This window comes from Colobus angolensis, unplaced genomic scaffold, assembly GCF_000951035.1.
Source record: "Colobus angolensis palliatus isolate OR3802 unplaced genomic scaffold, Cang.pa_1.0 Scaffold70, whole genome shotgun sequence".
NCBI lineage: Eukaryota > Metazoa > Chordata > Mammalia > Primates > Cercopithecidae > Colobus > Colobus angolensis.
In genome coordinates, this window is record NW_012120710.1 from 2,594,883 (window position 1) to 2,610,147 (window position 15,265).

At 37.4% G+C, this 15,265-nt stretch overlaps 1 protein-coding gene across 3 annotated transcripts in view; it reads left to right on the top strand.

Annotated features, from left to right (window-relative positions):
- The window catches only part of SLC4A4 (solute carrier family 4 (sodium bicarbonate cotransporter), member 4), a 343,922-nt gene that overhangs the window by 296,121 nt on the left and 32,536 nt on the right, over positions 1-15,265 (top strand). For all 3 annotated transcript variants that reach the window (XM_011927128.1, XM_011927127.1, XM_011927129.1), the window contains exons 16-17: positions 3,920-4,033; positions 6,035-6,196. In XM_011927128.1, the coding sequence (XP_011782518.1) occupies positions 3,920-4,033; positions 6,035-6,196 (276 nt within the window). The remainder of the gene's footprint in view (positions 1-3,919; positions 4,034-6,034; positions 6,197-15,265) is intronic.

The following is a 15,265-nucleotide window of genomic DNA, read 5'->3' on the forward strand; positions in this document are numbered from 1 at the left end:
AAGATTATACTGGATGGTTGGACTATTTCCATACACATATCCTGCTATCAGAGTTGCCTCCGTATCCACTGGTAGTTCTAAATTTACTGTCTATCCATGTAATATGAGGTTTATGAAGTTTAATGAGATACTCTTGAGAATACATGTTAGTGCCATCTTTAGAGGGTGATATATCTGTGTAGGCTCTGTATTAAATATGAGAGTTCAGAATGGAGTAAGAAATTCAGTTGCTTCATTAAACTACAGAAATGATAATTTTGGGAGATCTGACAATTTTATGTTCTTTTGAATATCCTCAGTGGTGACAAATTTCTTTTGCTTTGTACGGATTTAACTTTACAGAGTATCTGCAGTAATTTGTGTATTGTTGAGTACAGCAAAAATTGGAAACTCAATATAATATTCTAGAAGGTAATTTGGCATTATATAGCAAAAGACTTAAATTTTTATATAGACATTGATATAGTAACTCTTCTGACAGGAATTTATTCTAAGAAAACAGTCTTATATATGTGCAAAGATTTCTTTATGATATGGTTCATTATAGTGAAAAGTTAAAAACAATCTAAACAGTAGGGTAATAGAAAAGTAGATTTTAGGCTAACCATTCAGCATAATACTATGGAGTCAATAATGTATACTATTATGGAAAATATCAAATGAAATAGAATAAAAGTGGAAAATCAAAATGTCAAACAGTATGTAAAACATTCTATTATGTACACATGTATATGCACATAAATATGTATAAAAGGATATATTTGCAAGTGTTAAAATTTATTTCTACATAGTAGAATTGGAAAACATTTTCCTTTTTCATTATTTTTTCTAAACTTTCTATAATGAACATATATTAATTTTGAAACAAAAAATATATTTCAAAGAAGATAGAATTATGGATCCTTCAGACATGTGTGATAGTTAATGTGGGTAATCAAACAATCTTTGCTCAGTACTAAAACTATAAAAGGAATTTTTAATTTTTGGAACAATAACACCACCATTAAAATAAATGAATAGCTTCCCAAAGAGAATAATTTGAAAGACAGCCCTGATTTAGATTTGGAAGTTACGGGATTTTGAGGGGGTGTTGGGTTACATTTTAAATTGAGCTTTAATTTTCATAGTAAAATTCACAGATTATACATTTGTGTAACCAACACCCAAATTAAAATACAGCTGGTATATTTGAAAAAAATTGTTTTTCTTTCAACATTATTATACCTTGAATAATTTCTTAAAGCAATATAGATCTTTCAGGGCATTTTCTCTTTGTTGGTCCTTGGAATCATGTGGCTTGATCTCACCATCTCTTGGAGTAGTACGGCCAAATTAGCAGCCCCATATGCGGGCCCTCAGTGATGAGGTTCAGTTTGCCATGTAGGTTTTGCAGGGCATCCAGTTTATGGAAAGCTGAGAATGCCTCCTCTACCAACTAAAGAAGCAGAATTGCCCAGGTGCCTGGTAGTGATTTTGGTCAAGCAGATCTTTCCTCCACCAGGGCCAGAGGTATAGGTCCTATGGGAATTTCTACCAAAGAATTACAGATTGAATTTATTTGCTCCCATCTATTTCCCTTCTCCTGTTTATTAAAAAGAGGAGGAAAGCTGTCTGCCTTTTAAATAACTATTTCTCTTCTTTCGAACAACTTATAGGATATTTGTGTTACCTACTGGTCGCATTTTCTAGGTGAGGGTTGTAAGGGTGATAAGTAAGAACTAACTTCCATTTTACCTTTGCAATGACCTCTGGTCCTCCAGGGATTTATGACCCACTGGTCTAGAGGGGTGTTTGTAACTTCCTAACGTACTCCTGAACTGCTTCATAGGACCGTCTTTTGCCAGACCACACTGAACTGCCAGTGTCAACACTACTTGCACAAAACTTAATAAATGAGTTTCCTCCAATATTGAGCTCCTGAGAAATATCCTTTTTTTGCTGTGATTCCAGATACTTCTAACCAAAATTAGCTCTCAGTGGCAGTTTCGTGTTACTAATGGGCTTTTTATTTTTTATTTCTTGGATTTGAAGTTTCATTTCAAAGACCTCCTGACAGTAGATCATTTAGGTATTCCAGTGGTCTCTGCAGCCATGAGAGCTTCTAGAACTTGAAATAACAATAATTAACTTATATTAGGAGAGTTTATTATGTTCCAGGCAATATTGTTAAGCACTTTCGTGGCTTTTCTTATTTAATTCTGATAACAAACCAATGAAGTTGTAGGGATTATTTTGGCTATGTTTTGCAGGTAAAGTAATTGAAGCTAGGAAAGGGTAGGTATTTACAAATAGGAAATAATGGTGCAGGAGTTCCGATAGTAGTTGTGCTCCTATCTGCGGTACTATATTGTCTACCCAAATTGATCCCTGCCATCTATTGGTTCTTAACACAAATTATTGTGTATAATTGATGTTAAGTTGCCCCCAAAAGGCTGGCCTTCTCTTCCTCAGTATATACTTTTCAAGAAAGCTAAACCTAGCAAACCTAGCCCTCCAAGAAAGAAAGGAACTCCAGGCCAAAAGGAACAACTCTGATCCTGCCACTAGTTAGTATCAGGCTCCTGACACCTGATAAAGGTCAAGCATTGAACACTAGGGCCTTTACCTTACCTACCCTGCCAAGTAATTTTCATTTCTCATTTTAGTTTCTGTTGACTACCTGGCTACAGTAATACTATTCCCTTTCAAGAAATCCTTTGTCTTCAGAACAGTGCATCCACTCACCCCATCACTGATCTCCCTTCCTTCATCCAGCAGCATCAGAAACTGACAGCTCACCCTGAGATAACTTCATAACCTCTGAATCAACCTTGGTTTTATTTAGGAGCAGACTTCCTTGTATATAACTTGGCTATGAGCTTCACGGGAACGTGGATTGTATCGGTTTTGTTTACCGTGGTATCCTTAGCACCAAGAAAATTATTAGGAACTAAGTAGATTCTTGTTGAATGATTAAATTATGTGCTAACATGTGTATCCACCATATGGGAAACTCACATATCTGTGCTTTGGTAATGCCCTTAATCCTCATTAGTGCCACTAGAGACTACAGAACAGTCTCAAGAAACCAAATGTTACTATGCTCCCCTTACCAACTTGCAAATGACCATTATTCACCCACTTCATGGGAACGGTCTTAGTTTAATGCTGTATTCCTTAAAGCCCAGACCTTGTCCTGACCAGAGGGAGGTACTTAGGAATTTGGAGGGTTAGCAGATAATGGCAGTCACATGCAAGAAGTGGTAGAGGAGAGATGTTCCACATACGTGAGACTTTAAGCGCTAACCTGGACTGAGAAATATGTTATTTGACAAAACTAGTGCAGCTGTGACATTTCCATCTTTCATCACTTGCCGTGACTTTGAGGTCTTGATATTTACTTCACCCAAGGGACAGGAACTTCTAAGCCCTTCCATGCTAGATTCTTGGTGTTTTCAGGCTGTCTTATGAGATTTATCTTACTCTATACTCACAGTGCTGCCTCCCAAATAGCACAGAATTTCTATGTTGTTGTGCAGATTTTTATAATATGTACTTAGTTTTCATTCTTATGTAGGTGACTATGTTGCAAGCAGGATGAATTTATACAGTATTTCAGGGATGTGTTTTATTTGATTGCTCTCCCTGTCTACACACACACACACACACACAGAGAGAGAGAGAAAGAGAGAGAGATAGAGAGAGAGAGAGAGAGAGAGCAACCTGTTCTTTGGGATTACATAATGTCTAGCCAGGTGATATACTAATACAAAAACAATTTTAAAAATAATCTTTCTGCACTCTGATACCTCCTTCAATTGGTTAATGAAGCTGTTACTATAAACTAGTAGCAAATAAAAAATTCTTCATTCAGTTCAAACACAAACAAATGTATGTATCTGGTGCTAAATGGTTCCTGGTTTCTTTTTTATTTTTCCAGGCAAGAAAACTGATCAGTGATTTTGCCATTATCTTGTCCATTCTCATCTTTTGTGTAATAGATGCCCTGGTAGGCGTGGACACTCCAAAACTAATTGTGCCAAGTGAGTTCAAGGTAGGTTAATGTCTGTCTTTTGGTCATTCCTGGAACTCTTTTTCTTTCTTTCCCCCATTCTAGTTTATTGTGTGTCCCTTTTGAGTTAGTTTTGTACAATTATCCTTTTTTTTTTCAAAATCAGTCCCTTTTAGGCTCATATAGACATGTAGTTTAATTTCTTCACTACAATTAAATGTCAAGACTAGGGTTTTTATTTAAAACAACTGATAATACTGTTATAAACTCTGCCTTATAGTTTTAGAATATTTTTTAAATATCCAAAATATTTTATATACCTTATTACATTGATTTATATAATGACTCTGGGAAGTACATAATGTAGCTATAATCCTCCTGATTTTTTCTTTTTTGAGACAGGGCCTTGCTCTGTTGCCTAGGCTGGAGTGTGGTGGTGCAATCTCAGCTCACTGCAACCTCTGCCTCCCAGGCTCAAAGAATCCTCCCACATTATCTTCCCAAGTAGTTGAGATTATAGGCACATGCACCACCCCCAGCTAATTTTTTAATGTTTTGTAGAGGAAAGGTCTCACTGTATTGCCCAGGCTGGTCATCATCCTGATTTTATAAAGTTAAGATTGAAGCTGAAAGAATTAAGTAAAATGCCCAAGATTATGGAACTAGTAATGTCAAGGTGTGAAGTTAGAACCCAAGCCTCTAGACGCCTAGTCCAATACTCTTTTCATACTATGAAACTACCTACCACATGCATATATATATATATATAGCGAATTGTAATTATTACAAGGTAGATATAACAATTACTTAAATTACGAACCTATTGATATGTGTAGGTAATGGATAAAATTTACATTCCAGTCATTCCTAAATGTATTCCTAGCTAATTTTTCATTACAAGTCTTTTATCTGTTTTCTAAAATAATCCTCATTCCCTCCAATACTGAGTCGTATATTTGCTAAGAATTATTAAGCTAGTTGCAGTTTTAGATTAATAACTACTTAATGAGGAAGGATGTATGTGTTATAACACACATTATGTTTTGAATTATCTCTGCTATCACATATTCATTAGTAAAGATAAGTTCTCATCCATTCATTAATTCATTTGAGTTAATATTTACTGAATATTGAGTCAGGCTCTAAACTGGAAATTTGAAATGCATTGATGAGTAAGACAAATTTTTTTCCCTAACAAGCTCACATCTGCTAATTGTAGTACAATGAGGTTAGATTCAGTAACAGAATTATGAGACAGATGATGGGAATATCCTCAGAAGAGAAATGAGACTTTCTTGACAGCAAATATGGAGAAAATAATTCACTGCGTTCTATTTTAGTTTTTTTATTTGCATTGTTGAAAGTAAGGAAAAGCATAGGAAACACTTTTTTTCTGTAGTTCTGTAGTAGACGTACATGATCTATTGATGGAAAACAGTCTAAGAACTGCAAAAATGCCAATTTTTTCCAGTTTTCTTGTGACATTTCCTAAAATTTACCCAGTTATTATAGATCATTATTTCATATGTAAAATAAGAGACCAGAATTTTTACATTAGTTCACTTATATAAAAACAGTTATGACTTTTTATATATATTATAAAGCTGTTAAAATTTGGCAATAGTATAAACAACTTCATTATAATTCCTAAAACCCATGAACAAAATTCATGGTGGTTTGGTAATTTCTTGCTACCTTTTTACTGAATGTTACATTTGGAGTTTTCTTCTGGCTACTCTTTAAATTTAAATCAGTTTCTTCTATTTTGAGTCCTTATCTTAAATCATCCCAAATGCACAAAATGCCATTCACTTCTTTTCCCATGGCTCATATTCTTTCTCTCCTTTCTTTAAGGAATTTCTCAAAAATAACATCCTTTGGGAGGGTTTTGGTGAATAATCTTCATTCTACAGCTCAAGACTGTTTATATTTCTCAATATGTTGGTTATCCAAATATAATAGCATGTCTTCCCATTGGTTTTTCACCAAATAGTATATATTAACTTGATAATTTTCTGAGAAATGTCCTCTGTCTTTTTCAAGCCAACAAGTCCAAACCGAGGTTGGTTTGTTCCACCATTTGGAGAAAACCCCTGGTGGGTGTGCCTTGCCGCTGCTATCCCGGCTTTGTTGGTCACTATACTGATTTTCATGGACCAACAAATTACAGCTGTGATTGTAAACAGAAAAGAGCATAAACTCAAGGTAAGTGTCTGTTATATGTCTATTATTGCCTTCTACTTTTTTTTTAGTACTTGAAAACACTAATTGATTAAAAACCAAGGAAGCTCTGTTGGGAATTACTATAGCTAATGTTCCTTACAAGTTGGCAGAACCAGAGATCACTTTGTATTGGCACATGTCTTCAATGTAGCACTTTAGGGAGAGCTCATTTAAATCTGAGAAAAGAAGGTTTCAAATCATATTTCTTTCACCAGCAAAGAGAGAATATAAACATAATTTACTACTTAGCCACAGTCATCCTATATCTGATTTTAGTGGAGTAAATATCCTCAATAAAGAGAATGACAATCAAAGATTTAATTAATTTATACTGAGCATCTGCCTTCTCTTAAATCAACTCAGGTTCATTCTTAAAGATTATTCAGATAGTTCATGGTTGTAAGCTGGTGGTATGCATTCTTGCTTTTTGTCTTCACATACTTACTTGTGTCAGTATGTTATTAACCATAAAGTATGCAGAAAAATACTTTATTTTGTACATTTAAAAAATCAGTGATTAACTTTGTTATGAGTCTAAAGAAAATGCCTCAGTGGTCTGGGACATCTTTCAAGAGAGCTGCCTAAAATGCTCTTACTCTATATAATGTTTTTCCAGCTCTAGTGGCTTTTCTAGTTGCAATGAATTTTTACAATACCATTTGAAGAAGTGAGATATGAATGGTAACAATAATAAGGGCTATTATTTAGTGGATGGCTACTGTGAACCAGGCCATCTTCTAAGCACTTTGTATTATATGTTAGCTCATTAACTTTTCATAACCACCATATGAGGGAAGCATGTTAATGCATTAGAGTCTGTTACCCAGAAGGAGAGGATATTACTAAGAATAGAGTTCAGCACAGTAGATGTGGCAGGAAAAATATTCAGAAAATTGGCTGACTATAGAAACCCATTGAGTAGAGGAATGAGAGAGATGAGGAGGATTCTGATAAACTATCCAAGTAGAGAGAACTTAAAAAGCTGTAGATCATGGTAAGAAAGGAGTAAATCCCAAAATAATAAGACCAAGAGAAGAAAATTAAAGGCTTTAGTCAAAGAAGAGATGTTTAGATTTTGAGAGTTTCAAAGGAGAGAAAGCTGAGATTGATGAACTGGTCCAAAGCATGTGGCTAGCTGCTGAAGCAAGTTGACGATGACATCCATCAACACTTGTAACTTAGAGTAACGTGAGTCTGGTGTACTAAAAGTATCACCTGCCGCAATATTGACATGATTGGAAAGTAGCAGAGTATGGTAGAGAAGAACATCATGAGAAAGTTACTAAAACCATAAGTGAAAGTGTATAACTGTCCTGGAGGTTGGCATATTTAGTGATGTGGAAGGGCAGAATGAAGAGTAAGTGGGCTTCAATACAAGGCAGTTCACAGAAACATGAAAACAAGTGAGGTATGCTCCCCTCTAACATGGGGAGTAAAAAAAAAAAGCAAAAACAGAAACATAAAACCAAAAAAACAAACAAAAAACTCAACTGTCACTAAAGAACAGATCTCTCCAGGAAATCAGTGCTCCCAAAGGAAACCAAGTGGTTTTCACTTATGATGAAAGAAAAGATTGTGAATTCACCTGGAAAATTACATTAAAGTGACTTTCCCCCATGCCCACTCCTGCCATGAGTAGATATTGTACTGCTCTGAGATACTTTTCTTAATTCTAATATCATTGAGCTTCTCACATTCTGGTAATGTTGGGTTATTTGCACTTGTTACATGGCAGCTGACTTAATTAAGAAGTGAAAGATGCTAGGCCATTAAACGGTTATATCTGCAACTGGCACAGCCTTACTTCTTTACTTTGCCGTGGTCAATGGGTCAAAATAGTCACAGGGGCAGCCTCCATTCAAGGGGGTGAGGGGGGAATCTTCTTTTTAATGGGGGAATGGCAAGGTCGTATTGTAGAAAATCATATAAGATAGGAGATATTTTCCAGCCATTTTTGGAAAATAAAATCTGCTACATTTGTACTGAAAAATTTGCCATAGTCTAGATCTTGGTGATTGCTTCCCTGTGGTATCATTTAAGCATATTCTTTTTTTTTTTTTGAGATGGCTTCTCGCTCTGTCGCCCAGGCGAGCGCAGTGGTGTGATCTCGGCTCACTCCAACTTCTGCCTCCCAGGTTCAAGTGATTCTCCTGCCCCAGCCTCCCGAGTAGCTGGGATTACAGGGGCGTGCTACCATGCCAGCTAATTTTTGTATTTTTAGTAGAGATAGGGTTTCACCATGTTTTTCAGGCTGGTCTTGTACTCCCGACCTCGTGATCTGCCCACCTTGACCTTCCAAAGTGCTGGAATTACAGGCATGAGCCACCACTCCTGGCCCATTTAAGCATATTCTTTTGTCCTCTGTGCTTCCTTTAAATTGGCCATTGGATCTAGAAGCTTGAGGAGATATAATTTTGATATTTTATATATATATATATATATAGAGAGAGAGAGAGAGAGAGAGAGAGAGAAGCCCAAGACGAATTTATAAAAGGCCAGATAACTTTAAGCTACAAGAAGTTTGGCTTAGGAATTTCGAGGTCACAGAGATAATATGAATTCCAGCTCTAAACCCAATTGTAGATTTGTGGTTAGGAATATCCCTATCCTGGGAGATTCTTTCTTTTCCCTTCTTTTGGCATTATACCCAATGGCAAGGCTGAGAAAGGCATGTGTTCTCACTATCTTTCGCTGTGGGGTATTTTTTTTTTTTTGATTGGCCAACTGACTATGCCATGTTTAGAGTGTACTAGTTTTATTTTGGGTGGTATCTCCCATCTTTGCCCTCTCCCACAGAGCCCGAGAATTGGTCTCTGTCCCAAGAGTTCAGATGGTCATTCTAATTCAGGCCCTAAGCCCCCAAGGATTGGCACGGTGTCGCTCAGGGCAGTTCCAGGCTCTAGGGCTTGCTGACTCCAAGGATTTGCTTCTTCACGTGGCTATTGTTTTTTGTATCCAATTGTTCCTCTTTCTAGTGGATAAGCCATAGTTTCTAAAATATATTTTCTGTGTCTTTTCGAGCATTTTCAGATGTTCTGTATTGAGAGGGTTTTTGATGTTGGTTTAGTTTACCAAAGCCTTGAAATGGATGTTGACTAATATATTTTTATTCTGAAAAAATTTGCAAACAAATTCTTAATTATGATCTACAGTTGGCTGGATTTACTCTGTGTCTTTGGAGGTAAATAAATGCCTACAAATTTTTACTCACTATGTTTTCTTATTGATAAAATTCAGAATTTAGAATTTCAGAAGTTTAGGAATGATAAAATGCAGACCTTTTTTCCCTTATTCTCAGTAGAAAACATTAGAAAATCAAGCTTTATTAGGATTTGCCTCTTAAAATAAGAGTTGAATATATAAAAAATAAGTTTTCATCACCTTCAGAATTGCCACTTGAAATCATTCTTTTGAATAATGAGAATTATGAAATAGGTGTCAGTCTTTTGTCACAAATCTAATGATACTAGTGACCATTTCATCGTGAATCAAAGGCTTCTCACTCTGAAAACTGTTTTGTTCATATTTTGTTAGGAAAGGAGAGCTGTGGAATGTGAGCACTGGAGATTCTGTCTAAAATTGTAAAGGGCCTTAACTGCTATGAAATTGATTCAAAAGAGAAAGCTGAAACTGAGAGAGATGGAAGCATTGTGATATTAAAAACAGCATGTTTTTGGGTGGCATTTGCTTTGGCTTCCGGTCAAGTAGCTCTGGCTGTCTGTTCTGCTTGGGATGGGATCCACCTTTCCACTCTGCTGAACAGCTCAGTATTGATGTAGGAACGCCAAGGCACTTGGCTTTCTTTGGCCATTATTTTGGTTGGTTATGCCCTGCGTTAGCTCTGCAGAGTGCTCAAAAGCAAGCCAGGGTTAGCAAGGTCACGACTTCTTTAAGGTCATTCCCTGAGTCATTGGCAGAAGCAGGAATAGATTCTGAGCTTCATACTGCAAAGCCAGGGATACTTCTCACAAAGAGAGTGATTTCAAGAGTGTTATAGATTGGGTGTAGGAGGGAGAAATAATTTAGGATAGCTATCTAGAAATAGATTTGAGGTGGTTGTGGCAACCAATTTGCTCTGATATCTTTTATAGTAAAACGCTTAATTTGAGGGTGTTCTTTTTTGCTAACTCCCAAATTCCTATTTTTGCCCTATTTTCATTTTTCCTTTCTGTTTCTACTCTCATAACCCTATAGACTCAGTCCTTTTATTTTGTACCTACACTCTTCTAAAGGGTTAGCCATGGGTTAATAACCAATCTTCCTTGCTTCATTCCAAAAGCATTCATTTTTTAAAAAGTGCTGTTCTTGTATGTCAGTCCTGTGTTTTTAAACTTTCCCACTTTGGCCCCTTTAAATCTTTACCTCTCGAAGAACTTCCATTTGCCCTAGCCTGGGTTTTAAGACTCTCTGCCAGAGGACCACAACCTAAATTTAAAATGGCTTTCTTCAAATGCTAGCCAGTGCTCTAGTCAAATGAACAGTGGAGGTTTCCTTAAGCCTGACAGTTTCTTCTGCTAGGTACTCCAGCCAGAAAGCTCTTCTCCCTACTTCCTAATGATTGCTGTTTTTCAAAATCCTCTCCATCCTTTAAGATAATTCAAATACAAAAGCTCAGTGTAGCGTTCACCTTTAGTGTAATTTATATTTGTCTTGTTTTTGCTCTTAGTATATTTGTATTACTCCGTGGCACAGGTCACATATGTCTTTTACAGTATCTATTTTGTGTAATTACCTCATCCCTTTTTGTTTTCAAGGTCAGGACCAGTTTTATTCCTCTTTTCAGCTCTCATGTGGCCCACCTGTTTCATATGGTAGACTCAGTAAATACATGTTGGAGAATTGTATTCTCTTTGGCCCACATGGCTCTCAGTTGTTACTCTGTGTGCGAGAGATGATAACTGCAAAACATGTAAACTCTCCACTTCTCAAAGTGTGTGCTTATGTTGGTCAAAGCCCTGTTTAGATGTCATCACTGCAGGGAGTTTTTGTGAATTTACTCTAGACATAGTTAAACACTTCATTATCTGTACTTTTTATTATCATTTCCAAACCTCTTTGAATCTCTATTCAGAGTGCATTATAATTTGTGTATAAGTCTGTGTCCCTTTCTTCAATTCTGAGCCCCTTGGTGGGAGGTACCATGTCATGGCTCTTAATGTCCCCATAAATGAGCATATTGTCTGGATCTTTGTGGGCCCCTAGCATGAATGTCTATTCTGTGTCCCTGCATGTCCTAGTGTGTACTGCTCCTCACCTCTCCTTTTTTATCAGCTATGTACCACATGTAAACTGTAGGCTGCTAGGCTAGTCTTTTTCTTTCATAGATTTTGATTTCTGTGGATTTATTCCTAAATGATTTCTACTCTGTATTAGTAAAGCATATACAATTTCAAAAGGAAATAAAGTTTCACTTTCTCTCCTTGTACTTAAAATAATCTCCAGTTTCAGAAAATAGAACAACCGTTTGGTTTGTATTCATGGAAACAAGAAGTCTTTTAAACTTTAAAGGGCATATTTAACCTTTTGAGCATTTTGTGAGTGCTTGCTAGGTATGGAACACTTGTGTTAGATGTTGAAGATAAAAATGGTTCTACATTGCAGTCTGTGCCCTGAAGGAGTTTAATGGATTTTCCCTATTCACCACCTGTCTATTACAACACCAGGGTTGGAATGACTATGCCTTTCTTTGTGCCTTGTACCTTGCATGTACATTAAATTATTTGTTTTCATGTCTGCCCTCAATTAATAATCTGTAAACTCTAAGAGGGCAAGTATTCTGTCTTATTTGTTGTTTTATCTAACACAGAGCCTACTAGCACAGGATAGGTGTTCAATGAGTATTTATTAAAGAATCATTTCCCATCCAAAGAGATGAGCAAATGCAAAAGGCCCAGGGTGGGAAGGAGCTTGGCGTATTGAGAAACGTATAAGAGGCCATTGTGACTGAAACTTGGGGAATTAATTCATTGAGATGAGGTCAAAGTTAATGGGGCCAGGTCACATGGAACAAAGTTTCTGAACTTCAGCATCATTGACAGTTGGACATTATTTTTTGTTGGTGGTAGCTTTCCTGTGCATTGTAGGCTGTTTATCAGCATCTCTAGTCTCTCACCAGTAGAGGCGTTTACACCCTCCAGCTGTGACAACCAAAAATGTCTTCAGGCATTGCCAAATGTCTCTTGGGAGTGGAGATCGGCGCAAAATAGTTCTGGGAGGAGGCTCTGATGTAGAAACTTAAAGATAATTTTACAGCGTTTAGTTTCTCATTCTAAGTGAAACAGGAATCACTTTAAACAGGGAAGTGGCATATAATGATTTCGATTTTTAAAAAAGATTCGTTCGTGAGGAGAGTGGGTTGTCAGGGACAAGAGAAAAACAGGGACGTTTGTGGTGAGAGCAGCATTGAGGGCTGAGGGTTGGTTGCTGGATGGTGTGAAGGAAGAAGGGGAATTTGCATGGAGCACTGAAAGGAGAGAATGACTTTAAACAAATGTCAAGGAGTAGAAGCAGAATCCCAATTCAAAGAGTGACACATAGGAAAGTGCAGGAGCACAGAATGTGCAAGGCACCTTGAGGGATTGGTAGAGATTCTGGAATCCTTGAGGGCCTCCTCAGAGTTTTAGATGTAGGAGCATGGAAAGGGAGGCTTTGTATTCTTCGGCCTTCTCATCTGCCTGTGGCCTACCCTATTCAGCAACATTCAGCTTGGGCTTGATGGGTCAGAATTGCATTTGAAACACTCAGTCTGGCAGCAGTGAGGATGGATGGGGGAGGAGCAAGAGTGGAGGTGGGTGGTGGGGAGCTGAGTGGAAGGGGAAGGTGGGTGGGAAGAGGCTGCTGCATAATCCAGGAGAGAAAGGATGAGAATCTGAAAAAGGTAATGGCAGTGGGGAGGAGGAGTACAGAACAGATAAAAAGTTTCATATGTTATTTTTGAAAAATACTGTTTTCCATATTTCTTGCAGTATTCTTTATATAAAAAGGACCAGTATTTGAATATTATTTTTATTCCATTCAAATCTAGTCATTCAGATACTTTTAACTCAAAGGGACATCTTAGAAGTGGCTTGTTTTTATACATATATAGGTGGTTTTGCAGAAACAACTTCTCTGACATAACCGTTTGTTTCTTGGGTCTCATGGCAGTAGTTTGGGGCAACATGAATTTGAAGCATAGCTTTTACCACTCTGTTCAACAAATGTGTCTCCAGAGTTTAGCATGTGTCGGACACTGTACTAGACATGGTAAGCCTTGCATGTTGAAATTTGACGAAATAAATGTATCACTTTTTTCTCTTTGACCTCGTTGTCCATAAACTCTCCTCAATGTTGTTCCTTTAGTTTAAACTGCAACTTCTCAAGCCTGGATTATGACAGTGTTGTCGTGTCTGTCCTCTGCCTCTAATCTTGACCACTCTCAATATACCATTTATAGTCCCAACAGAGCCATCCTTCTAAATAGAAATCTGATTATATCACTTGCCTGCCTAAAACCCTTCAGTGACTTTCCATTGCTCTTGTGATAAAAAATTCCAAAGCCTTTAGCAAAACATAAAAGTTCTTAACTTCTCTAGCCATCTTCTTCTGTGCAGCAAATTTATTTCATTTTCTTAGAATGGCAGCCTGCTTTGCATAGTTTTTCACCTACTTCTTATCTCTGAGCTGGTTATGGCTCATATTTTAGAACTCAGCCTAAATTCTACCCCTATGCAAACCATCCCTGACTTTGTGCTGAGTTGGGTACCCCTCCTGGATGCTTTCTCAGCACCCTGAATTCACCTGTACTTTAACACTGGTTTTATAAACACCTGTTGTTTTGACCAGCTCTACCATTACAGTAAACCACTGGAGGGAAGGACTGTATTATTTATAGTTTTACCTCTAGGGTCTAGCAGAGTGCCATTGAATGAGTGAATTAGCATTTATTCATTTATCCATCAAACATTTATCTAGAGTATCCACTCTGTGGTACACACTGTGCCAAGTGCTAGTTTGATGGTGAACAAAAACATACATGGTTCCTGTCCTCATGGAACTATGAGAGAGAGAGAGGCACAATTCACATAATTATGCAGAATGTGGCACTGCAAATGTGACTGATGTTGTGAAGCAGAAGGAGATAGTATGTTGAGAGAGTGCAGGGAGTTCCCTAATGTGATGGCACTTATATTGAGACCTAAAATGTTAGCAAGAATTAGCTAAATGAGGCTGGGTGGGAAGACTATTTCGGACACCCAAAGAAATCACTGTGTATGCATAGGCCTTACAAAAGGAGGTACTTGGTGAGAATAGGTGATTGATATAATCCTGTGTGGCTGCAATGAGAGAGTTGAGGCTGGAGAGGAGGTAGAGGCAGACCAGGTAGGGCCTTCAGGTCACATTGGTCATTTTCCCTTCCCCTTAAGAACATAAAGAAGTCCACTGTGGTTGAGGAGAAGGAAGACTTTTTTTTTTTTTTTTTTTTTTTTTGAGACGGAGTCTTGCTCTGTCACCCAGGCTGGAGTGCAGTGGCCGGATCTCGGCTCACTGCAAGTTCCGCCTCCCGGGTTTATGCCATTCTCCTGTCTCAGCCTCTCCAGTGGCTGAGACTACAGGTGCTGCCCCCACGCCCAGCTATTTTTGTATTTTTTAAGTGGAGATGGGGTTTCACTGTGTTAGCCAGGATGTTCTCGATCTCAAAGCAGTGGTGTCAAGGGGAGCAGAATACTTGTCTATCTCTAATTATTTTATCTCAGAACCTTTGTTTATTCTGATGCTTATAGATAGTTACCTTTATAGTCCATCACCTAAAATCTTCATTTCACCCTCTTTCATATGGGCCCTTTTTGCTAGTCTTCAACATATATAACTCAAACTTGTTTTAGTTAAAATAGATCCAGAAAGCATCAAGATGACTCAGGGTAACATGGGTGATTTTTTTACATAAGCTATTCTTTTGATCCATTCATTTGGCTAGTGTGCATATCCTTAGGTTACTACAGGTTTTTTGGTAACAAGGTTTGTGGATTCTGCTCATTATTACCCTGCTGGTACTTCTAATATGGACTTCAG